This window comes from Phacochoerus africanus, chromosome 7 (genome assembly GCF_016906955.1).
Source record: "Phacochoerus africanus isolate WHEZ1 chromosome 7, ROS_Pafr_v1, whole genome shotgun sequence".
NCBI lineage: Eukaryota > Metazoa > Chordata > Mammalia > Artiodactyla > Suidae > Phacochoerus > Phacochoerus africanus.
The window spans coordinates 21,533,701-21,557,975 of record NC_062550.1 but is presented as its reverse complement, the minus strand read 5'-3'; the positions used below and the strand labels follow the sequence as shown (position 1 = coordinate 21,557,975).

Sequence of the window (24,275 nt, the reverse complement as noted above, 5' to 3'; positions counted from 1 at the left end):
TATCCGTGGAGGGCGGGGTGGAGGAGGCGGAGGCAGCGACCAGCGGTAGGCGCGCGGGAGCCCGGCTGCCGAGCATCTCTGGAGAGGCCGCCTTTTATGGGCGTTATTAGCGCCCCTGTCTAGACTGGAGACGACACCTCTGTGTGTAAACAGAGGCGGTGGCTCTGGCGGGAAGGGGCATGGCGCGTCAAGGGGGCGAGCGGCCCTCCCCTTCTCTGGCCACCGGAAGATCAAGGCCTCTTCCACCCTCCCCCCTTGCCTGTGCTCCCTGTGATGTCAAGGTCAGAAAGACCTAGTCACGGTCAAGGCTAAAAGAGGAAGAGCCTGGTTGGTTGAGAAAAGGCTCTGGCCCCCTCCTCCTCCTCCCAGAAGCCCCTGGCTCCCCAGGGCCCCTCAGTCCTTCACCAGCCAGCGCAGGTCTGGATACACATCTGCCTGAACCAGCTACTTGGAGTTTTTTGAGGAGTGGGCTCCCGACACCATCCAAGTCAGACCCGGGGGGTAGTTCTCTTCTGAACAGAGCGGGGGCTGCCGCAGGGTCCCCAGCTCCAATTCTCCTCCCAGAGATGGAGATTGTCCCCAGGGCCGCCCCCGGCTTACACCCCCCCCACCCCCGGGCCTGCTGACCCAGCCGCCTGTGGATCAGCTTCAGGAGCAGATGGTCTGGGGACAGCCGTGGAGGGGTCTCCGGAGAACCCTCGCTCCCTCGGGTGGGTTCCCGGCTGTGGGACTGACTACCAGCTGAAAGGCCCCTTCTACTGGCCCTAGGTCTTAGGACTAAGATGTGGGCGAGGAATTGGACTCCCCCCCCAGCCTCCAGAAAAGATCTAACTGAGCGCTCCCCGGCCGCCTGGTAGAGGGACCTCCTCCAGATGGAGAGTCCTATGAAGAAGCTCCAGCTCACCCAGGGCTCCCAGCCCTGGCCATGGGGGCGGGGGTGGCAGGGGGACCCAGGAGTGCCGCTGGATCAGGAAAAAGATGTCGGAGGCCTCGGTCCCAGAAGAGAAGGGCTGTCCAATTCCGGGGGATGCCTCTGTGCTCACAGCCCTTCAGACCTTTTCTGTTCCCTTGCACCCGCATTTATTGCATCCCCTCTCTCACACAGACGCTAGGAGATGGGCCTCCGAAAGACAGGGGTTTTGTAGATTTGAATAAAGAAAAAAAAAACATACTTTACACCTGAGATGAGTGCCAGGTGACAACATTGCTACACATGCACATACACAAGCAGTAAATGATCTCCATAGGTCAGAGGCTCTACACACACACACACACACACACACACACACACACACACACACACACACCCCTTTACAGGAATACAGGAATGTCTCAGAGTTAGTTCCCCAATGAGAATGCAAACTCTTGGAGGAAGGAAAGATAAGGAACCAACACAATCAGGGAAAGAATCATACTTTGTCCAAGAATTGTCCCCCCCAAACACACACTCACACAGGCTTGTCCCCCTAAACACACACTCACCCGGGAGTTTCCATTCTCACGCTTGCTTACTTTTATGGGAGAGGCAGCTCCAAAATTGGTCCAGGCATGAGAATCCTCTGAAATCCATCCAGGTATATTTAATTCTGAGCACGAGGAACATCTTAAACTCCCTGGCACACCGGGGCTCACAGGGACTCAGAGGGACTGCAGTGCTTGCCCCAGTCACTGGTGTCCCAGTGCAACCCCAATGAGCCTGTACAAGCTTTCTTCTCTTTTCCACAGCTCCCTTCTGGGGCCTTAGGGGGGGTTCCTCCGGGTGGGGGTGGGAAAACTCCCACTCATTTGACTCCCTGTGGGCTTGGGGGTGGACATGGAAGGATGCCTCAGAGAACTCTAGAATCTTTCCGCACTGAGTCGCCAACTTCCACTGTGTCTCCAGCTGTGTCATAGGCTACTCCATGTACCCTCAAGTCAAGAGGAGTAGGGGTCCCTATCAAGGGAGGCCTGGGGCTCTTATCTACTCAGTTCCTTTATCTGACCAAACACACACATTTAATTTTCAGTTCTTTTCATCTCAGGGGAGACCCTGACTTAGAGAGAAGTTGGGGTGATGGTGAGTGGGGAGAGGGAGGGGAGTTGGAATTAAGAATAAGTTTTAATTCCTGGGAGATTCATCTAGTCCTTCCTAAATCTGTACCACCCAGCGTGTGATTCTTTGGTAGTTAACCCAGAAATGAAATGGAGTAGAACAGGACTCGTCCACATCAGTAGCAGAGCCTCAGCAGAGGGTGAAGTCCTCAGGCTCTTTGTCCCTCAGATTCTGTGTGTGTGTGGGTGTGTGTGTGGTACGTTGCATGTGTGCGTTGTGTTGCACACACCCCCAAACATTTCTTTAAACAAAATTTTAGGAACCTCGCATCAGGCAAAGGGAGAGCGGAGAACTCTGATTTCCAATCCAGTGCCTCCAGTCTTTGTCTCAGGAGAGGAAAAATATTATATATAAATAAAAATTGCTGCAGTAAAGATCTAATCTGAGATAACATTGTCTTAGGCTATATTGCTTTTTAAAAGTCTCTTAACCTGACAATTTAACGACCTCATTAACTCTGCCAGATAGGAAGATAGGCACAGGCAGATGCGACAGGGAAAACAAATTAGTGGCAGAGTCTACAGGGCTCCTGATTACTGGTGTTCCCAAGAATGCTGGAGAACAGAGGTGAGCTTGGCTTAGAATACTGGGGGCTCACGGGGTCCTAGCAGCCCCACGTCTTGCACGGGTTGGTGGGGAAAGAAAAGGCAGTTTGGGAATGTGGAGCTTGCAGTGAGTGGTCACCCAGAAGGGCAGGTTGTGGGGACCCCTTCCTAGTTCCAGTTCTGAAATGCCTGGAGGGATTTAGGACCCTCTGGAGGCAGTAAGGCCCCCCCGGAGTCGAAGGTTAGCACCTGCCACCACCCTCACCACTGCATCCAGCTCCCAGTAGGCACTCTGCTTCCTCAGCACCAGATCTGAGCCCTGACTGTGAACTGAAATGAACTCACTCACCTGCTCCTGGGCCTTTTCAGTCGATGGTTACCTCCTTCTTTCCCCAACATACACTCATCTATTTTGGGCATCAGGATGGGAAAAAGTTTTCTCCTGTCTAGAGAGTATCAACAATCGGAATAACTCACTGAAAAAACTTAAGTGGAGCAAAACATGAGTTTGGGATCTATGCAGCTGGTGGGGGGGGATGCTTCTCCTCTTCCCTGACCCATTCTGGCTGAGTCGGGGTGACAGAACCTGCCCTGAAGAGCCAGTGGATAGAAGGAGTTTCAGAAGGAATCAGAACAAAAAAATCAAGGCAAAAAAAAAAGAATTTTATTTTAAAAACAGGTCTGTGGGGTGTTATTTTTTTTTCCTTTTTGCATTCAGTACATTGTCATTCAGACATCACAATACTATATACAGATACACAATATTTTTTAAAAAGCCTATTTCTGATGACTTTCAAAAGAACACTGATTTGTAATGCGCCAGCAGGAAAGGAGAAGGTGACCCCAACTCCCCAGCACCAAGTTGGCCTTTGAGCAGGGAAATGCTGGGCAGCATCTACATTAGCTGGCTACTTGGGAGCCAGTTATTTTGGCCTCCTGGAGGAAAACTGCCTTCCTCTGGACAATGAGTAAAAGTGAAAGTGTGAGGCCTTCTCAGCTGCTGCCTGGATGGAGAAGCGGCTGGAGAGGGAATCTGCTGGGGGACCCGCTCTCCATCCCCTTGGAAGAGAAGCTCATCCTTTCCCTAGGAAAAACAAAAAACAAAACAAAACAAAACAAAACCACTCCGCTTCTGTGCCTGGCCTGATCCTCAGCCTCACTATAGAGAGAGAAAGAGAGAAGACGTATTTAGCAGCGTGGTGGGAGTTTCTGTCTTCCCGGGATTTCCGCATGTTGACTGAGAAGCAGAACCAACTGCTGGAGGAGGCCAGCACTGGCTCCAGAGAAACTCAGTCTCTTGGTTGAGAGAGGGGGCAGGGGTAGGTAGCTCCTTGGCCAGTTCCAGCTTTTGTTGAAACGGATAGGAAAGAAAGAAAACCTAAGCGCTGTCCGGTCTGTACTCCAATCACGATGCCAGATCCCTAATACTTATCATTCATATTAATGTGACTTTTAAAATATGCACAGAAAATCTTAACTGGGAAATCTTGCCTAACTAAGGAGTGCCAGGGACAGGGAGCAGAGGAGGGACTGGGAGGAAAGTAGGAGCTCGCCAGGTCCTGCACCTGGCCGCACCCTCAGAAGGGTCGTGTACCTGCCTGTGTAAAGGATGAGGCAAGAATGGGGTCCTTCAGCGTTCCCCAACTCTGCTTTGGCTGGAATCAGGCTCTTCGCTGCCACTGGGCTTTCTGGCAAGGCAGGTGGGTGTGGAGGGGGTTGAGGGTCAGAGGGAGAGGAGGCCACCGCCTGCCTCCCGCAGTCCACCCGGACCCACCTCCAAAGCAGTTGAGGGCGGCAGGTCCCATGTGCACAGGGGTGGTGGGGGGTTGAGGAGGGGGGTGGGGAGTAGAGGGCGACAGAGCGCACCCTCTGGTATTCTCAGCCTCCGGGAGCAGTTCCTCTTTCTGGTTAATATTAAATATTTGTCTGCACCCGAGGAGCGTCCTTCGGTGGGTTTGGATATGTTACAAATCGGCGACATAAATAGACGGGGCGGGCGGCCCAGGGGTGAGTCAGGTCGAGTGGAGATGAGGCGCTTTCGATTTGCTGACCACCTTCTTCTCTTTGACCCGCCGGTTCTGGAACCAAATGGTGACCTGGCGCTCCGAGAGGTTCGTGGTGGCCGAGATGCGCCGGCGCTTCTCTTTGGTGATGAACTTGCTGGCCGCATACTCCTTCTCTAGCTCCTTCAGCTGCACCTTGGTGTAGGGCACGCGTTTCTTGCGCCCGCGCCGGTAGCTGTTCACCTCGGGCTGTAGGGGGACCACGTCTGCGGGAAGAGACAGAAGGCGAGAGGTAGGAAGTGAGTCGCGCAAGGCGGGACCCAGGACCGGCGGACGAGGGGCCGTGAGGCTGCGCGGCTGCAGAGGCGCAAGGTTCTAGCAGGGACTCAAAGCGGGAGCGTGGACGGTCCCCAAATCCTTTGCACCCCTGTTATTAGCAAGGCCATGGCTAAGGTGAGGACGCTGGGGTATTGCTTCTGATGCAAATTTTAAAAGTCAGCAATCAAATTATATATGAATGCAATGTTTAAATATATATATGCAAAAAAACCCTCCCATGATGAAAATATCAAAATTTTAAATAAATATTTAAAATACATTCCATTTTTCCTTTGGCCTCAGCCTCCAATGTGGCTCTGCACAGCACTCCTTATTAGACTCCTCATTCCCTTAGAGGGGTCCCTCCAAATTCCACCTCGGTTTGCCAGCCTGCAAGACTGCAGGTATTCAGGACAATCTCTCCTTCCTGCAGTTAGATCATCTGAACATCGGTCAGTTTATACTCTGCTCCATTATCAGAGGAAGCTGTTCTTTGGTACCTTTGAGGGAGGGCAGGGCATGATGGGCAGAGAGACAGTTTCAATGAGCACAGACCACCCATGGGGGTGGGGGGGCCTCATGCCTTTGGTCACTGGCTCTACCCTAGAAGTCTGAGGCCAACAGCAACAGATAGAGAGAAGAAGAAAAGTGTCCAGGGGGAGGCAGACTGCTTGGGAGCCGATCTCTAGGAGACCCATGTTATGAGTCACTTAACAACATCCAAAGTGGGAAGTCCTAGTCCTGAGAGGTAGGGCATCAGGTCCCTAGAAGTGTGCCCACCAAGAGAGCCCTGCTTGGGTTAAAACCAGCTGTTCACATAAGTCTTCTGTAAAAAGAAATCAGCGCCCCTCCCGAGCCCCCGCCATTGTCCACTTGCCAAAATAGCAAATTCTGCTCCGATTCCCAGTCCTCTTCGTTCCTCCGAGGCTGAAGGAAACTGACTCCCTCTCACGCAGGAATCCTAATCCTAAACTCTAAATATCTTGTCATCCCACTACGAGTTCAATGTCTTTATGCTCTCAGAATATCACAGGATCTAAAGGCAGTGTGTCTCATATCCCCCCTTCCACGTCACCCTCCATGTCAATTAAAAGGGTCATAACAACACTTGCAAGGGGAAGCGGGGAACTAGGGAGAGTATCTGCATTAACTCCCTCCATTTTTTAAATGTAATTGACTTCTTCGTGCAGAAGCCCATGAGGAGCACTGACTATCTGGAGTTTCCCCTTTATCCTCACTGCCCTTCGGAAATGCAGGCACAGCCTAGAATGTCTTTGTTCACAAAGCTCTTCCGGAAATGCTTGTTCGCACCCCACCCCACCTTGATGGGACACCTTTCCTTATACCCTTTCTTTTGGGGGGCTGCTCTCTCCCAGGGACCCTCGTCTATGCAGGATGGGGAGAGGAGGGGTCACCATCAAATGCCGGGGAAAATAAAATGCACAGAAAAAAATAAGAGAGGGGGGAGGGTTCCAGTGGTCTGATTTGGCGCTCTTCATTTTCTCAGAAGAATTGTTGGCCTTGTCACTTTGCTCTGCCTGTGTAGGGATAGGCCAAGTTTTGTTTTGTTTTTAAAATCGGAAAAACAAAACCACTTCCCTTTAGCAGAACAGATCCTGGAGGTTAAAAAGGATTTTTTTGTATAAGATCATTGTTTTCAAAGTCTCTCAGTTCCCAAGTGTGTTTTTATTTTTACAGATCTAGCTGTGGTTCGAGACACTGATGATTCTAGAACAAGAGTAAAACCGAGAAGGTAAGTAAGGATACCATGAGGCTTTTTGTTTTAATCCTCAAAACTTTTTTTTTCAGTGTTATTTTATAAAACCCCATTTTACAAACTAAGGAATCTGAGGCGGAGGGTGGGTAAAATAAGTCCCAGAGCCAGATTTTAAACCCAGATTTTCTGGCTCAGCATAATGACACAGTAAAGTTCTAAAATGGAAACAGACCACCTGGTACAATTTAGCTTTAAAATACCTCCTTTCCCCTGGAAAGCAAATGGGATAAAAGTAGGTTTGGGTTCCTGAATGAACCAGATTATTCTCCCTGGGTTTTGTGGGTTTTTTTGTTTTTTTTGTTTTTTTCCCAACGTCACTTGACGGAAATGCTTACAATTACCTACCCAATTTTGGGTCTCCTAAACCTCAACTATCAATTTCCAATGAACCAACTCTAAAAAAGCAGTTTCAAAAACCAGGTAACTGGTCTAAATTGGTTATTTTTCTCTACCGGATGCCAAGGGTTGATGTGGCCAAGGATTTCGTGGATCAGACCAAACTGCTGGTTGTCGTGGCCTCCTGGGGATAGACCTTCAAAGAAGCCCCTTTTCCTTGTCTGCTTTCTTGTCTGAAAGAAAGTGGGATCTACAGATGTGGAAATATCTGGAAGCTTAGGCCTGTGCTGCCCAAAGTAAGCAGGCGACTGGGTGATTAATTTGACAATCAACCTTTCCTAAATCTCCCCTCAGAGCGCTAGAGTGCGCACGCGCGCACCCCCCCCCCCCCCATTTCATACCTGGGAACAGTAATAGGCGCTTTTGAGGAACAAGTAAAAATCAGATCAATGCTCAGCCACAGCTGTCTCTTGGGGTCCTGTGTACAGGTTCCTACTGGCCCCTCGCTCTTGACCACTGACTCTCGCACCAGGGCTCTGGGCTCTGAGGAGGACTTTGTTTATCTAGAAATCCTTGCTGCTCTTCTCAACCAAAATCCAAAGGCTTGTCAGTGGAGACTTCCAGCATGGCCCAAAGAGCCCATTATTTCCTTCTCTCTATGGCACTCTCCCCAGATCCTGTCTCTGTCTCTCCCTGTCTCCCCTCACCACCCCTGCCCCTTCTATCTGATTCTCTCTTGGAATTTTTGTCTCTCTGTGTCAAAATTAAAAAAAAAAAAATCTACACTCACTACAGGAAGGAAAAAAAAAACAAAACAAAACAGTGAAGCAAGGGTCTGTATAATTGCGTGAAGGAAGAAGCCACAACTCATCTTGGCCATAATTATCTAGATCTTTCTGAACAATTGCCTTCGTCTCCTGCACCAGCCCAGACTGCCACAGAGGAGGTTTCTCAGAGCCAGAGGCGCTGAAGAGAGACAGTAGTGTTTATGCCTAGATGCTGCCGAACAAACCACAATTGCATAGACAGAGTTATCTGGAAATCTCACTACTTCTAAAAGATCTCTGTGTGGGTAGAAAGATGGAGGGTGTCTGAAGATAATTTCTTTCTCATCTGCCTTTTGCCTGGACCTCTGCACTCACTGAGATACACTGGCCCAGATTCTGTTTCCACACAGGGAGTATGTGAGCACACAGCTGCTGAGACACACTGGGTTTTATATCCATTTCCATGCAGTAATTTGCAAGTGTATTAAATCTCAGTTGGGCTGTGTTTTTTTTGTTTTTTTTTTTTTTTTAATTTCAAAAATATTTTTCTCTAGGAGGCTGTGACCAAGAAGTATTTATTTTTAGCAAGTTTTCTTTCTGGGAACCCATTTATTTTGTTCAAAGGTATTTCTGAGCGAGCATCTCTTCAATCCCTCACTCCCACCCTGCTCCCCGCACATACATGGAGACACCAGAGCAGGTCCCTCTTGTCCCCTCTTCAGGACAAACCCACTGCCCATGGCTCTATACCTGCCCACGGTGGGCCTGGTGGGCATCTGCTCTTCTGCCCTTCAGCCCCTTAGTGTAGCCTGCTGACTGCGGGCTACTGGGCTACTAATGCTCCAGGAATTCCCGCTGGACCCCCATCCTAAGGTGCTTCCCGTTTGGGTCAGATGAGGAACTAAAGGACCATATCTCCACAGGACATTGTTGTTTATCTACATATGACTCTCCTGTCTTCTAAAGAAGTATTATTATATGTTTCATGTTAGGTAGGCAACAGAAATCATATTAACATCAAATTATTATAATCAATGCAGAGGAGGTAATGCATGATACCATGTACTAAAATTCAATCATCCATCTTCTGGCAGCCAGAAATGGGTCATCTAGTGTGGGTTCCACCTTGGTAGTCGGTTGCATTATCGTAAGTAATTTTATAACAATTACAAGAATGTTATTTGCTATACTTCTGAACATCATTTGGTATTTTTTTAATAATTAAATTTACCCCCTACCCTTGTCCCAACCCCAGATGCAGAGGAATTTTAGGCCCACCCTTAGGAGAGCTTCAGGGTCTATATTTCCCAGTGAAAATGTCTCTAGGTTCACTTGTAGAGCTGGGGGCCCTCTGGGCAGTATGGGGAGACATATAAGGCTGTTCATGCCCCTAGGACCCCGTAGGCATCAGAATGGAGCCAGTCAGCCCTCTCTCACTGAGTTCCGCTTAGAGCTGGAGCGGACTCAAGCTCTAGATTAGCTAGACCCTGAATCTTGCTTTCCCAACACAGGGCTGAATCCAAAGCTCCTGATGTGGTTTTGAGAAACCTGGAACTGATCTCTTTCCCTGGGAAGTGGTGGGGTTCCCCTCAGGTACAGAGGCACAGAGACAGCCTCAATTGGAAAGAGAACAGAATGCCCATGAATACCAGCCCTCCACCCATATACAAGACAGAAGGGTCTTCAGCCTGGGCCTGGACCTCAGATCCCCCCAAAACAGACCTTCCTTCCCCCAACCTCTTAGCCTCACTCCTCTCTTTCTGTCTCAGGCACGGGTAACTCTCCTTGTCCCCCACATTTGGTGAGGGGGTTGGCACTACGAGTACCCACAGGATTGGAGCTCAGGAAGGCAAAGAATTTTATATCCCAGGAGAGAGATGCTAATTCCCTTCTCTTCACACCCTATCCAGAGATTTTTAGCCCTCCTGCTCTTTTAACAATCAGGAAATTCATGGCCGAATTCTTAAAATAAAACAAGAAAATAAAAAAGATAACATCTTATATTTCTGTGGATTCCAGTAAATTAGACCCCAACTTAAAAAAAAAAACAAAAAAACAAAAACCGTCCACTGTCTGAAGGATCTTGGAAATTCAGGTAGATAATGTTTGGGGGTTGTCATTTTTTCCCCAGTTATTTGGGGGGGGGGGTGAGCGTTCTGTCCCTTTGGTTTTGGGTTCCAAGGCACCCGAGGCCCACTCCACCCCCATTCCTGGCCGGAAGCGGACTTAGGGGGGCCAAGCGCCGCGCATGAGCCTGGAGCCCGCTGGGGGAGGAGGAGGCGAGCTCCCGACTGGAGCGGAGCCGGCGGCCCGGCGCTCGGGCGCCTGTGATTGCTTCACTCTCCGCCCGGCAGCTCCAGGGAACGTGTCGGAGCAGATTTCTTCCCCGGCGCATTCCTCAGCGCAGCTCGCCCGGCCGGCTCCTTCGGCAGCCCAGCAGAGCCGGCGCGCCGGGGCCAGACGGCGGGGGTGGCTGGGGCGCGGAGCCCCGGGGCAGGCGGGGCGGGGAGGGATCCCTGGCGGCGGCGGCGGCGGCAACGGCGCTCAAGCCCCTTCCTTACCTGGGAAGGGAGACTTCCAGAGGTGGGCGGACTGCGACTGCTCCTTGGAGCAGTACACCTGACTGTCCCAGCCGTTGGAGAGAGCCCAGTGCTGATACCCTTCGACGGGGATGAGCGCGTCGTGACGCGGCTCCGGGTGCCCGCTGATCCCAGGCACCACCGACACGTCCAGGTAGCCAGGCATCGCCTGGTAGGAGCTTGCGAAGCTGGGATAGAAGGCGAACTCCTTGGCCCTGGAGGACAGGTCGTCACCGGGCAGGGCGCCCGACGGCTCGGGGTACTTATCGCCCGGGTGGTAGGCGCAAGGTTTTTGCTGCAGGTTCACGTTGTGCGACAGGCGGCAGCCGTAGTAGCTGCCACCGAACGGGTAGCCGTAGCCCAGGGTGGCGCTGGACGAGGTGGGGGGCGCCGGCGGCGGGGCACACTGGCGCGCCGCCTCCGGGGCCGGGATGTCCGTGTAGACTGCGCCCTGAGGGGCGCCCAGGGGAGCCGGCGGGCGGCCCAGCACCGGGTGCGGAAGTAGGTCGCGGCAGTGGCTGGCTGGGCAGCTGCTGCCCAGCCCGTCCATGCTCGGGGCTTTGCCGGGGCTCGCTCCGCTGCAGCCGCCCCCCGCTCCGCCCGCGCCGCCGCCGCTGCCGCTCTCCGCCGCGCTGTCCTCATAGACGTACATAAGGCTCTCCGGCCAGCGCGGATGCAGCAGCAGCGAAGTCGTCATGACATGATCTGCTCGAGCTTTTTAAAAACTCCACTTGCCAGAGGCTGCGAGCTAGGGAGACACCTCGCTCCCTTTTCCCCTCCCCCATCCCTCCTCCCTTCCCTCTCCACCCCTCCCCTCCTCCCTCCCTCTCCACCCCTCCCCTCCCTCTCCACCCCTCCCCTCCTCCCTTCCCTCTCCACCCCTCCCCTCCTCCCTTCCCTCTCCACCCCTCCCCTCCTCCCTTCCCTCTCCACCCCTCCCCTCCTCCTCCTCCCGGAGCTTCCACCTCGCTCCCCTCACACCCTCCACGCATGCGGGGACACTTCATTAAGAAATCACCGGCTCCATCCCTCCTCCCCTCTGCTACCCTCTCGCGCCCGAGTGACGCGGCATGCGCACGTGATGCCCCGGGTGGATCTCCTGGGGTTCCCACCCCCCAGAGGTGGGGCGGGGTGAAAGGGAAGAAGTCTTTGCTGATTGGCTCTCAGGAGGGGCAAAGAGGAGGGAGCTGGGAGATTTAAAGGGACAGGGCAACGCCCCCGGCAGGCCCGGGGGAGGGTGAGTAAGGAGGGGGAGGCTGGATTTGGCCGACGCAAAGGGGTCTGGAGCAACCTGGACAGTTACTGGGCGCCTCCCCCAAGGCTTAGGAGGTGGATGAGGCAGACCGATTCCTACCCAAAAAGATCGCTGTGACTGGATTGAGGCTTGGCGCTAAGGGTGGGGGAGACACCATCAGTTTTTTTTTTCTTAAAAAAAAAAAAAAACTAGAAAGCAGGCGGAAGCGCACAAGCAGTGCGTGCGGAGCCCTGGCTCTGGCCTTGGCTGACTCCCAGGGAGCTCTGGCTGGAAAGAACCCGACACCGAGCAGCGAGACTTTGACGCCGGGATTGTGTTTCCATTTCGACTTTCAGCCACTTTTCCCAAAGCCCTAATCGCCTGAGAGGGACACGCTTGTAGGCTCCGTGACTGCAGGTCTTCTTTCAGCGGAGCAGAGAGGGCAAAGAGAGAGGACCCAAGCACAAACACAAACATCACCGCTCGGAGAGCAGGATGCTCTCAATGAAAAAATGAGATAGAATAAAGGAGAGAAATGGGGGCAATAGCATGGACTGGTATTTCAATATACAATTAAACGCCTCGGAGGAAGGTTTTTCAAAGAAGTGGGAGGGGGGCACGGGGATTCAGTCCAAGAAAGCCTAGGACGGCTGGATGAGATCAAGAGCTCGAGCTCTCAGATCCCGGTACAAAAGGAAATGTGGGATGAAGGAGAGTTCGCAGCACTACCCGTTTGGAGGGATATTACCCAGGCGCTACCCTGGGAGACTCCAGGAGGCCCTACCCCAGCCCCACAGATCTGCCTCTGTCCTCCGCCGCCTGGGCTGAGCCTGGTCAGTGGCAGAGTCAGGAACAACCGCTGTTCCCAGCAGCTGGATAACCCCAACTTTAGCTCCCATGACATTCTTGGGATCACTTCCTTTTAATGTGAAGTGTTGTGATGCTTTGAAATTACCCGTTATTTCAAAGAAAAAAAAATTAACACCAACTTACTGATTTTCTAAAAAGCTCCACTCTTCTCTCCTCCCCATCTCCGGATTTGCCTGGCTTCCTGTGCTCAATTTGGTGCCTCAGTGGAGGCACCCCTTTCTAGGGAGCGTCTCTGGAACTGAGCCAAGTTCTCTCTCAGCACAGGGCCTCCCTGAGGAGAAGAGGTTAGAAAGAGAAAGAGAAAAAAGAGGGGAGAGGGGCTGCAGCATCTCCCTCTTTCCTGCCTCTACCACAGATTTTAAATGCTGGGTGCTCCTGTCCAGACAGCTCACAGGCCGTGGCCAGGCAATAGCCCCAGGTTTAGCCGAACCCACTGGATTTTTCCAACTCAAGAGCAAATGGCTAGGTCTGTGTGGAGATCTGGCCCACAGGCCACCTTCCTTCTTGCCGCCACCATAGAGGGAAGGTGGTACTTGACAACAGAGAGTGCCCTGGCTGGCGTGGGTGAGTTAGGGTAAGAAACGTAATCCTTATCTGTATGATCTTCATTTGGAAGGGTCAACTCAGAGATCCAGAAAGCAGGCTTCAGGCTGGGCTGGAAGTAGGAGAAAAAATACATTGGGAAGTTTGGAAACATAAGCCGTAAACCAGCAAGCTTGAGTGTGTGTGGAGGGCAATGACGGTGGAGAGAAAAGAGAGGAGCCAAGGTGGAGGTGGGTCTTTCTGGGAACTGGCTTCTGTGCCTCCGGAGTCCCAAGGTCAAGGTAAAAGGAGGAAAGCAAACATGGCCTGGCTAGGCTAGACTGGGTCTCGTGACCTTGGCCCCAAGTCAGCCTGTGTGCATCCTGGCTGGTGGGGGTAGGTGGGTGGTGAGGGGTGCTTTTTTTTCTTTTTTTCTTCCAGCTGCAGGTGTAGGGATGGTGCGGAGGCCCCAGCTTCCTCTCCTGTAAAGTGCGTGATGAGGGTACAAGTGGAGAACCCCTGAGAAGAGCACAGGGCTGTGTGGGGTATGGGGAGAAACAAAGGGCCTGAAATGGCCACCCCATTCCTGAGGCTCCTCCCGGGGTCGGGGAATAGTCTAGCCCAACACCAAATGCGTCTTCAGGAGCCAGAACCCAAAGTCACAGACGCCCGGCCTTTGGGAGGAGGGGGCAGAACAGCAGAAAGGTTCTGGGTACAGGAGACCCAGCAATAAATAAAATTAATAGCATGTTCTTTTCCAGGTTTATATAAGGGCATTAACTATTCTTACTGCAATGAGATATAGATTTAATTAACCCAGCAATTTTACAATTCCATTTATTAGGGCCGCTATGCGGCCAAAATTTAGCGATGAGAGGAAAAAGAGGGAAAAGTTTCCTTCCTCAAGAAGACCAGCAGAAGAAGATGTAGGTTCCTCCAGAGACTTGAGAGAGTGGCAAGACTGGTGGGGAAAGTTCAGGGCGTTGAAAGCCTTGGAGAAGCATCCGCAGACTCTTTTTCTAAGACCTTCTGCGTCTGAAACGACCGGCTCCAGGACTGGGGCGCGCCCGGAGCCGGAGCCTTGGGGGAGAGGCGGCGAGGCGAGAGCCTGCGGGCGGGCGGCAGCTCAACGTAGAGCCTTGTTGGTGAATTAACTTGAAGCCTGGGGTCGCTTCTCTCTCCTCCCCCGGAAAAAAAAAAAAAAAAGTGGATCTCGCTGAGACACAAATAAAAGCAAATGAAACACTCCAGGAGAATCTGCACTCCTGGAAACGTAGTAATTACATCTCCGAGGCGATGAGACGATCCTGCCCCTGAAAGCCGGGCGCTGAAACCCTCGGCTTCCGACGCTCACCCCTCGCCACTCGGCCACACCTCGGCTCGCCCGGGGCTTGGCGGATGGGGCGATGGATCTGGAAGACAGAGCTAGTTGAGAGGAAATCAAGAGAAATGAATAGGAATGCGACCCTGTGGTGTCTAGCTGTGCTGCAAGGACGGAACAAGTCATCACACCAAAGAAAAATGGAAAAAGGCCCCTCCAGCCTGGTGGAGAAGCCCTTGGCTCCCCTCTGCTCTTTTCTCCGAAGGAAACGTTTGTGATGGCGAGGCCTCCGAAGCCCCTCTGCCCCCAGCTTCTTCTGCTGGACTGAATTCCCAGCTAAGTTCAGTTACGAAATTGTTTTTTTCAAAGGCTCCAACATATAAAGGAGATATTCAGTGTGGCTTCTCGCTGGAAGTGGGCAAGCGCGTGTTTGCACCTTGTATGTGCATGCGTCTGGCCTGTGGGCTTGGGACCGTGGGCAGGCTCCATGCACTGTTCCACTTGCCCCTGTGGACACGGCCCAAATATATTCCTGAAGATGCCTAAGCCCTCTCCGAAACCCTCTCGCTTCAAATAAAGATCTCTGCTGGTCTGTTTATTTCTCTGGATGCACAATTTATACGCTCATCCTGCTCTCTGCTTAGATAGCCCCCAGGAAAATAACCAGGAAAATGAAAAGGTAGATGCCTGTGTCTTTCTAAAGTTGAGGGGTGGAATTTCTGGCCCCGTGTGGTAGAGACCAAGTCTGAGGGGTAAGTTAGCAGAATTTGCTGCAGGAGCTGCAAGCTTGCCACACACACGTGAAAGCTGGGTAGAGCTTGAATACCAGGCTAGGAAGAAGGGTGAGAAGGATGAGGTTGCTGTGCTCCTTATTCAGTGTCCCAGATTGCTTTCTCCCTTCTCCAGAAATTAAGCATCAATTAATTTCCCTCCCCCCTGCCCGCCCGCATTTTGTTTCCTCCATATTCCCCAGGGGGGAAAAAAAAAAAAGAGCTTGAAGCTCTGAAGCTCCTGCCCCCCCCCTTTTATAGGAGAAATTCCAGTTTTTTTTTTTTTTAAAGGAGGGGGTGGGTTGAGGCTGCAGAAGAACAAAGAGCCTTACCACCATGGGGTCTGGATTCTCGCCCAGACTTGGGGCCCTGGTGGTTGGGCATAGAGTTTGGGGGGCCCTTTCCTGTCCAGGACCCAGGCTGCAGGCAGGATGGAAGGGGAGATTTGTGAAGGACAGAGGACATGCGACTTGAGCTATGTAGTAAAGAAAGGGGTATTTGGGCTGGAGAGGCCACTCATAGGAAGGTTGGGGGTGGAGGGGCCATGGGAGGGACCCCGGAGATTGTGACTGCGTGGGCAGAGCCTTCAGCATGCTCAGAGGAAATTCCCAGTGGGTTGCAAAGGGTGGTAAAGGTGGGAAAGGCAGGAAAAGTGGCTGATCCTGAGGCTCCCTGGCCTTGCCCAGTCCCTTCCTCACCTCTTTCCCTCCACCTCACTGGGCTCTGAAAGGTCCAGGGTGGCCCAAGGAGTGTGCAGATGTCACCCCAAGGCTCCTGGATCCCTCTGGAACCTGCTTTCCCTTAATCTCTCCACCCTCACAGCCTGGACTCAGAGGAGGGCGACGAAGACCTCTCCTCCCAGTCTGGGACTCACCTCCTGGACAGTGGCTGCCATCCTGGCATCTTCCACCTTTATTTTTTTCTCTCCTTGGGCCCCCAGCTTGAGAGAAGATGGGACCAGGATGGACTGAAGCACCACTTTGCTCCTAGTTTCAGTTTTCCACTCTCAAACCCAAACTTGCCTGCCCCCAAGCCCTAGTCATGTCATCAGGGAAATTCACTCCCTTCTGCTGTCAATTTCGGACTGCAGTGCTGGCCGAAGTCTTGGGAAGTCACACCAAATTTCCCTCTCTGGTTCTGTAAGGATCCACATGCAGTTCCAGGCTTAGGCTACCATCGCCAATCTTTTCCTGGATTCTCCTCCAATCACAGACCCTGTCTGTGGTACTGGGCTTGAGCAGGGAGATCAGATAGCCCCTTCCATGGAGGGGTCTCTTCCAGGAGCCTTTAAGTTCCCTGCCTCAGCCCTCTTTCTCCCACTGCTTCCCAACTCTCCGCCTGGCCGCCGGAGCTCTTCACAGAGACCCTTCCCAGCTCTCCTCACCCTCTCCTTCCCCAGCTCCATCTCTTTCCTAAGCCTCATCCCTCCTATTCCCTTTTCTTTTTGGCAGCATAGCCTGTCACTGGCACTCCTCCACCCCCCTCTGATAGAAGTAGTTCTGGGAATAAACACAGAGTTAAGAAATTAACAAAGCATCTCTTCCCCTTCTTGCTGCTCCAGAACCCCTACCCCTACCCCCACCCCATCTCTGTAGTGGGAGAGGGTCCTTCCCCCCATCAACACCTCCTCCTTTTAGAAAGCCCTCGAAAAACAGACAAATAAAATCTCTCCTGGTTTTAGGGCCTGTCTGAGAGGGAAGTCCAAGTTCATTTTCAAGTTAGACAGGGAGCTGAGGGGGGCTGGGGAAGAGGTGGAAGACTGTTTGCTGGGGGCTGGATTTGGCTTCCTGGCAGAGATCTAACTACGGCAGGCCCTTTTGTTCAGAAAGCCAACAAGCCGAAAGCTTGGAAAAGGTATTTATCACTTTTGATCATTTCCTCCATCTCTTAAAGTTTAAATGTGGGGCTTCTAGAAAAGAGACAGACCAATCTCTCTCTCTCTATATCTATCTATCTATCTATCATGTATCTATCCATCTATCTACCTATCATCTATCTCTTTATCTCTATCTCTTGCTCTCTCTTTCTGTTTCTTGAAAATTTTCAGTTACTTTAAAAGAAGATAATGGAAAATAACATTTTTCTCAGAAGGGGTGGTGGACCACAATTCAGCATTCTTCTGGATCAGAATGGACTGTTTAACCCGTCCCAAAGAGTGACCAAATGCAAAAAGCATTACTGAAGGGCTGGATGTTTCATCTCTAACTAGGTGAAAGACTGCCCTCAAAGCCACTGTGATACCGGGACCTGGAATTTAGAGGCAGATGGTGGAGGATGTATGTATATTTCATCAAGAGGAAGGAGAAAAATTATTCTAATGGATTACAGCCTAGTTCTCCCCCTGATCAGATACCCTTAAGAAATCACAGCAGAAGATTCATTCTAATTTGAAAATAATTGAGCCGGACACCAGAAATTAAAGGACCTTCAGAAGATGCCTTGACAGAAGAAAGAAAATTTAATTTTCCTACCTCCAAAAAAAGAATGAAATGAAAACCCAAGACTCAACAAAAGGAGAGGAACCCCTCTTTGCTAAAATGGCCAATCTTGCTTGGGATCTATGGAGGAAAAAGGCAGGAGGGAGATTGAGTGTCTGGGTACTTGGGACGAGATTCCTGCTGGTGACAATGAATTCCATCTTCCTAAAAAGATATAATTTGGTGACATTTTACAGACTGAAGGGAAACTATTCCTATGACATCCTTAGGGAGGGAGCTGGCAGATCCTCCTTCCCTCACTGCCTCCTGTCACCCAAATTTCTCCTTCCCTAGGGAGTATTCAGAAGAATTTTTTTCTTAGTTTTGGTGTTGACTTGTACATGAAGAAAGTGGATGACATCTAAAGAACTAGAAAGGAGGATGGGGACATCCGTTTTTTCTTTTCCCAAAGATTACCACACTCCCTCATATCAACAGAGAACATTTAACTCAGAAAAGAAGAAATATCTTTCACGGTATAGAGACCACCCCAGGCTTCTCAATTGATGGCCTTCGGCCTTTCTGGGTCTTGGCTTTGGGGCACTACTGGGTAGTACACATGCTGAGGAACACGAATAGAGCATGGAGACATTTACAAGTTGGCTTGACCCTGGGGTGCTGGGGTGCTGGTGGGGGCAGGCTGATGGGGTAGAGGTGGAAGGAACGGAAACACAGTCAGGGTTTGAGCTTGGGGAAGACCCCGTGTGAATCCTTCAACTCCAGCTCTCTGCAGGGGTGACCTGTCCTTCGACTGAGCCACTCTATGCAAATGGATAGGAGAAAAAAACATCTTCAAGTCTTGCGGAGACGCTAGTCCTAAGACACTAAAGAAACCTTGTTTCCTTACAATTCCTTTCTCACCCTGAGGCCTTAGGAAAACCCTTTTCTGCTAGAATCTGCATTTGTGGTTTGAAGCACTTGTAACTCTCTTTTCAGTGCTTGGCTTATTAATGAATTTCTCTCCAAAGAAGTAATACAGATTTATTTCTCTTTCATCTATTATAGACTTATCATCTCTAGACAAATAAGTATATAATATATGCTTTATTAGATGTTAAGGGAACTTTGGATAGATATTAATGTAAGATATATGTCCTCAGATACCCATCGCCATATAATTAGGTAATTTTTGTAAAGATTTTTTAAAAATTTCCCTTGAACATGAAACACAGTCATGTTTAAATTAAAAAGACTGTAAGGCTTTCTTGTCTTCATGCCCATGCTGAGATGTGCGTGTGGGGTTTGATGGGTGTACGGTTTTGTGGGTAAGGATATATATTGACACAGACACATTTGTTAACCCACCTCCACCAGTGTTTTCTCTGATGCAGTTAGCGGTTAAGCAGAGATGCTATTCCTGCATATGTGAGGCAGAAGTGCTTTTCATTTAAACTTTTCTTTAAAAATCTGATTTTCGAGAATAGAAACACCCTGTCTGGGGTTATCCGGGAGTAACTATGCAGCATATAATTCCTAGACCCATTTTCTCCCCCAGCCATCACTTAGCGGAATCATGCGCCTGCCAGAAACCAAATTGCCATCTCGCCAAACTTGGCAGATTCCCGGCATTGGCACTGTTCTTTCAGTGCCATGTTTTCCCCCCTCTACTTAGATTTTCGGAGATTCGGGTCACTTCTGGAGCCTGGATTGGCGAGTCCCCTCAGCCCGCGCAGCCTCGGCTGCCTGGCTCCGTTGGAAATGTGGCGCCAACATCAAATTCCTTTCTCTTTTCTTTCTGGATTGCTCCCAAGCCTTAGTTCTTTCATTTAGTTTAATAGGCTGATTTTGTTGTTGTTGTTTTTATGTGTAATAATTATTTAGCATTCGACTTCACTAACTCCGACCAAGCTTAAGCTTGGCGAAAAGCCGCATCCACACAGGACACTACATGGCCGACCCGGGAGGACAGCAGGATGTGTGTCTGCTTCGGGAAGCTCCCCTCCCGGGCAACAGAGTCAAACCGGCGAGCCAGGCACGATCCCTCCCATAATCCTGACTGATGCACTTACCCGCACTCTATGGGCACTGAGAGCTGAGCACACAGGTGGGTACATTATTCGTGGGGCACAGCAGACTCTTATGAGATCCCAGAGAGCTCTGGGCGTGTGGTGAAGCACGGGCTGACGTGGGTGCCTGGCATTCAGGGGCTGGCTGGTGCAAACCGATCTGGCGGTTGTGGAAGTTGGGTCCTTTTGCCCCTAGGAACTCCTGTGCTTATCTACTAGGACATATCCTGACTGCAGATTTTTGTCAATAACCACCGCTGCCAAGTCCAAGAATCAGCCAGCTTTCCCTTCATTCTTTCAGCCTGTCTGTCTGTTCCTGTGGAAAGGGTACCTCCTAAATGGGGAAAGACAACCCCCCCATTTTCTATTCCCTATGGCCAGTCTTGGGAAAAGGAAATGAATTTTAAAAAGCATACGCTTATAAAGATTTTTCCCAAAAAGTCAAGAGAGTCCTTTGTTCCCCCCAAAAAAAGTGGGGAGAAATGGGTGGGTGGGTGGAAGGGCTAGAGGCCAGAGGCAGAAAAGCTATGAGAGCTGCTGCAAAGCTGGGTAAATCTTAGTTAGTAAAGGAGGAAAGCAAATTATTCAGATGTATCTCAGTATTCATTTCTGGGTGGCTATGTGTTGCCATTTGCTCATATAATACATACGAAATATTTCATGTAGAAAGTCATGATGACGATATCACTATAACTGCTGGGCATATTTCAGTTGTATTTTTGAACCTGGTGCACTGTAGGTCTACAGATTTTTGATATTAAGTTTTTTCTCTAGACTGCTCTGTGCTTTAAATAGTAGGGACAGGCACATAAATCGTGGTGAATTTCTCTCTTCAAACATTGCCAGTAAGAAACATGGGCTCACTACCTTTTAAAACTTAGCCCCATCTTTGAGGAAAAAAAAAAAAACTTTCCCAAATGTGATTTGTTCTAGGAAGAAGAAAGCCCAATCCCATCCCTTGTCTCCCCAAAAGTGAGTGACTGCTCATCTAGTCTCAGGGTTCTGGGTGCAAAGAGGAGCACCTCTAGTGAGGTCCAGAGACACCCCTCTTGACTCCATGCTGGCCTCTCAGGGCTCATTCCTTAGGATCTGAACCCGGCAAGGATCTCTCAAATGCTCTGCCCAGCTTCGAATATGGATGTGAATCTGCCACTCAAGTGGAGTGGGGCGATGCCCCCAAATTCACTCTGCAAGTGCACATTCAGCCTAAGGATTATGTGGAGGGGGGGTGGTCCTACCCAGCTTCAGTCATCCTGAAGGGGGAAGAAAACAACTGGAGAGCTGAGAAATTTGTTTTCTATTGACATAAGGGAAAAAACCTGTGCTCTCTTTTTCTCTCTCTTCATAGATAGATAGATAGATGGATAGATGATAGATAGATAGATAGATAGATAGATAGATAGGTAGATAGATAGATAGACAGATGACAGATAACTGTATCTAGCTCTATGCTTTTTATCGAAGCAGAAGCAGTATCCTTGGAGGAACTGATGCCCCAGAAAAGCAGACTCTGTTCTTCTAAACCAGGAAAAATGCAAGAGGACCTGTTCCACCTTCTGCGGGCACACTGCACCTGTCTCTCTTAGATTTTCCTTCCTCCCACCCCGCCTCATCTTTTTCCTCTCCAGGGATGCTGAGTCTCCATAAGCAAGCAGAATTCTCTTCTTCCTGAATTACACAATCCAAACGTGTAGGAATTTTTCACGATTTCGCTATGATGATGTTTTCCAGTATTGTCCCCAATCCCACGCCCACTCCCACAGAGAACCTTCCGGCTGTGACCCGTTGCGGCTGGACTGGAGTGACCCTGGAGAATGAGGTCCACGCTCTTTGAACAGGAAAAGTATCTGTAATAACTCCAAAATCTACCTTGGTTGGTTACAGGGTAGCTTCAGTTTCAACAATCTAAAGCTGCGGGGGAGGGTCCCCCTTCTCGTGGCGAAAAGGCCCCTTTTTCTGCCCTCCAGGACAGAGCAAGCCAGGCGGTACAGGCTAATAGAGAGAATCCTCAGCAGAAAAGCCAGTGGGGTCATAATCTCACTCTAGCTCTGTATTTTAGACTTCAGTCGCATTATTTAATTTTCTTCTCTCCCAAGGCCGTTCACATTGCTTGGGAATATTGCTGAGGGAAGCTGTAAGGATTAGGGAATCAAACAGCGATCTAATTCCCCGGGAGCTTCGTCTGCCCGTGAGAACGTCACCTCCCCCAGCCAAAATCAGGCGAAGGAAATGGCAGAAACTGAGTACGGAGCTGTGGGCTGAGAACTTGACCGCTCCTTCCCACCCTGCAGCCGCGTGCATCCGCCGGTGCTTTCGCCGCCGCGACTTCGAGGGGTGCGGGCTGTGGCGTCCTGGGCTTTTTCCCCCCCGTGCTGCCCCCACAGTGATCGGGGGTCCAGAGGTCCCGACGCCGCCTCCAAGGAACCTTCAGAGGCTTTGGGCAGCTGGGGGAGCGCGCCCCTCCCCGAAGGAACCCCAGACGGTTTGCACAGGTCAAGACAACGCCCCTACGCTCCCAGCCGGGGTCCTGGAGATCCTCCTATTCTCAACCCAAACCAAACGAAGTCTGCAGGAGTCAGAACCCCAGTTCCCAGACTGGGCGGCGCCTGTCCGTTCACGTCTTTGTTTTTTTTGAAGGGAATAGATTTAAAGCGGGCGGCGGAGGAGGAACCTTCGAACGGGGAGAAATAGATTTTCAAACCTTCCTATCGAAACTTGCATGTGTTGGTGCCGCCCGAGGGCCGCGCATCCTCCCAGCCGCTTTCCCCCTGTGACGTCTCTACTTTAGGGAACCGAGACACTTTCCCGCATTCGCCCTTCCGGGCCGATCGCTCCCCAAAGCAGTTTTTTTGTTTGTTTGAAGTTTTTTTGTTTGATTTTTGTTTTTTGTTTGTTTGTTTGCAGAATTGCGGCCCCCTGTCCAGGCAGCCTCAGAGCTTCGGCCGCTGCGGGCAGGCACTCATCTCCCGCCCGCGCGGGGCGCAGCACCGGGGCCCCCCAGATCTTTGAAGCCTTCGCACCCGGCTTTCGCGTGGACGGGCAAAAGGGAACGGCGGGGAGTGAACAGAGGGTTTACTGACTCCGGAAGCCTCCAAAGGTCGCCCTTTGCAACCTCGAACCCTCCAGAGCTTCACCCACAGAGGTTCTGCTCCATTGTGGCATTGGAAGAAGCGCGAAGTGATTTCAACCCCTAAGTGTCTATACCAAAGGACGGATTCTTTCTTCCCCAAGTCCCTTTCCCTTTACTTAGGAAGCCTTGGCTGATCTTTGCTTTGAGATTTGACAGACCTCCTCCCTTCCCCAGTGTGTTTTTCCAACCTTCGTTCCAGCTCATCTCAAGAAATCCGGCAGGGAAAGTGCTTAATGTAAAAATAAAACTCCAGTGAAACTAGGGGAACAGGGGAAAAACAAAAACAAAAACGCTCTTTGCACATACATAAATAAGGTAGGGGGTGTCGCTGCAGAATAACACATCTGGGGAAGAATGAATTTGCCCTTTTATTTTTAATAGCGAGCCGGAGGCCTGAAATATAGGTAACAGACGGGATCAAGTTGCTGGAAACTTTGCCTTCAGTGAACCATCCTGCGATGCTCTTTGCTTTCACCACGAGTGAGACACTGAGAGAGGCGGGTGTTGCTTGTTTATTAATTGTAACTATTCAAACTCTTTTTGTGATGCCAGATGTGCCTTCTGATTCTACCAGAATGAAGGATTTTTAAAAAATTAATTTCATTAAAATGAACGAAATAACCAGCATTTTTAGCAACATGGACCATATGGACCTAGAAATTATCATGCTAAGTGAAGTCAGCCATACAATGAGACACCAACATCAAATGCTTTCACTGACATGTGGAATCTGAAAAAAGGACAGACTGAACTTCTTTGCAGAACAGATGCTGACTCACAGACATTGAAAAACTTATGGTCTCCAGTCTCCAGAGGAGACAGTTTGGGGGGTGGGGGGATGTGCTCGGGTTATGGGATGGAAATCCTGTGAAAGTGGATTGTTATGATCATTAAACAACTACAGATGTGGGAAAAAATATTTAAGACCCCAAAAAATTAATTTCAGTTTTGAATTAATCTAACATAAAATATGATTTTGTTTAGGACAGTTCTGCTTTCACTGGATTTTTCTGGCCTCTGTGTCCAGTAGTAAAAATCTACTGGATTCTTTTCAATAATAAAAAAAAAAAAAGCTTTTTAGGATTGTGTCCACTTCCAAGCTCCCCAAGACCAAGGGGTTTCAGGCGCATCTTCATTACACAAGAGGCCAGAAGTTCCATGGGAGTAGAAAGCAGGAGTTCCCATTGTGGATCAGTGGTTAACAAATCCAACTAGGAACCATGAGGTTGCGGGTTCGATTCCTGGCCTTGCTCAGTGGGTTAAGGATCTGGCGTTGCTGTGAGCTGTGGTGGAGGTTGCAGAAGTGGCTCAGATCTCAGGTTGCTGTGGCTCTGCCATAGGCCAGCGGCTACACCTCCGATTAGACCCCTAGCCTGGGAATCTCCATATGCCCAGGAGTGGCCCTAGAAAAGGCAAAAAGACAAAAAAAAAAGGAAAAAAAGAAAAAGAAAAAAAAAAGAAAAGAAAGCAGTCTCTTGCAAGTGGACAGTCTCAGTAGGCAAGATGCAGGAGTTGCTCCATCTTCATG

General features: G+C 50.4%; 1 protein-coding gene and 1 long non-coding RNA gene across 2 annotated transcripts; one reads left to right on the top strand and one right to left on the bottom strand.

Annotated features, from left to right (window-relative positions):
* Positions 1-3,326: 3,326 nt before the first annotated feature.
* Positions 3,327-11,114, bottom strand: HOXC13 (homeobox C13). Its single transcript, XM_047786794.1, has 2 exons — positions 10,400-11,114; positions 3,327-4,906 (listed from the first exon to the last, which is right to left on the bottom strand). Exons 1-2 carry the CDS (start codon positions 11,112-11,114, stop codon positions 4,650-4,652), a joined length of 972 nt encoding a protein of 323 aa, XP_047642750.1. The 3' UTR covers positions 3,327-4,649.
* LOC125130891 (uncharacterized) lies at positions 10,363-23,365 on the top strand. The gene is made up of 3 exons (XR_007135822.1): positions 10,363-10,571; positions 19,433-19,655; positions 22,522-23,365. It is a non-coding gene; the product is annotated as an uncharacterized LOC125130891 (long non-coding RNA).
* Positions 23,366-24,275: the final 910 nt, after the last annotated feature.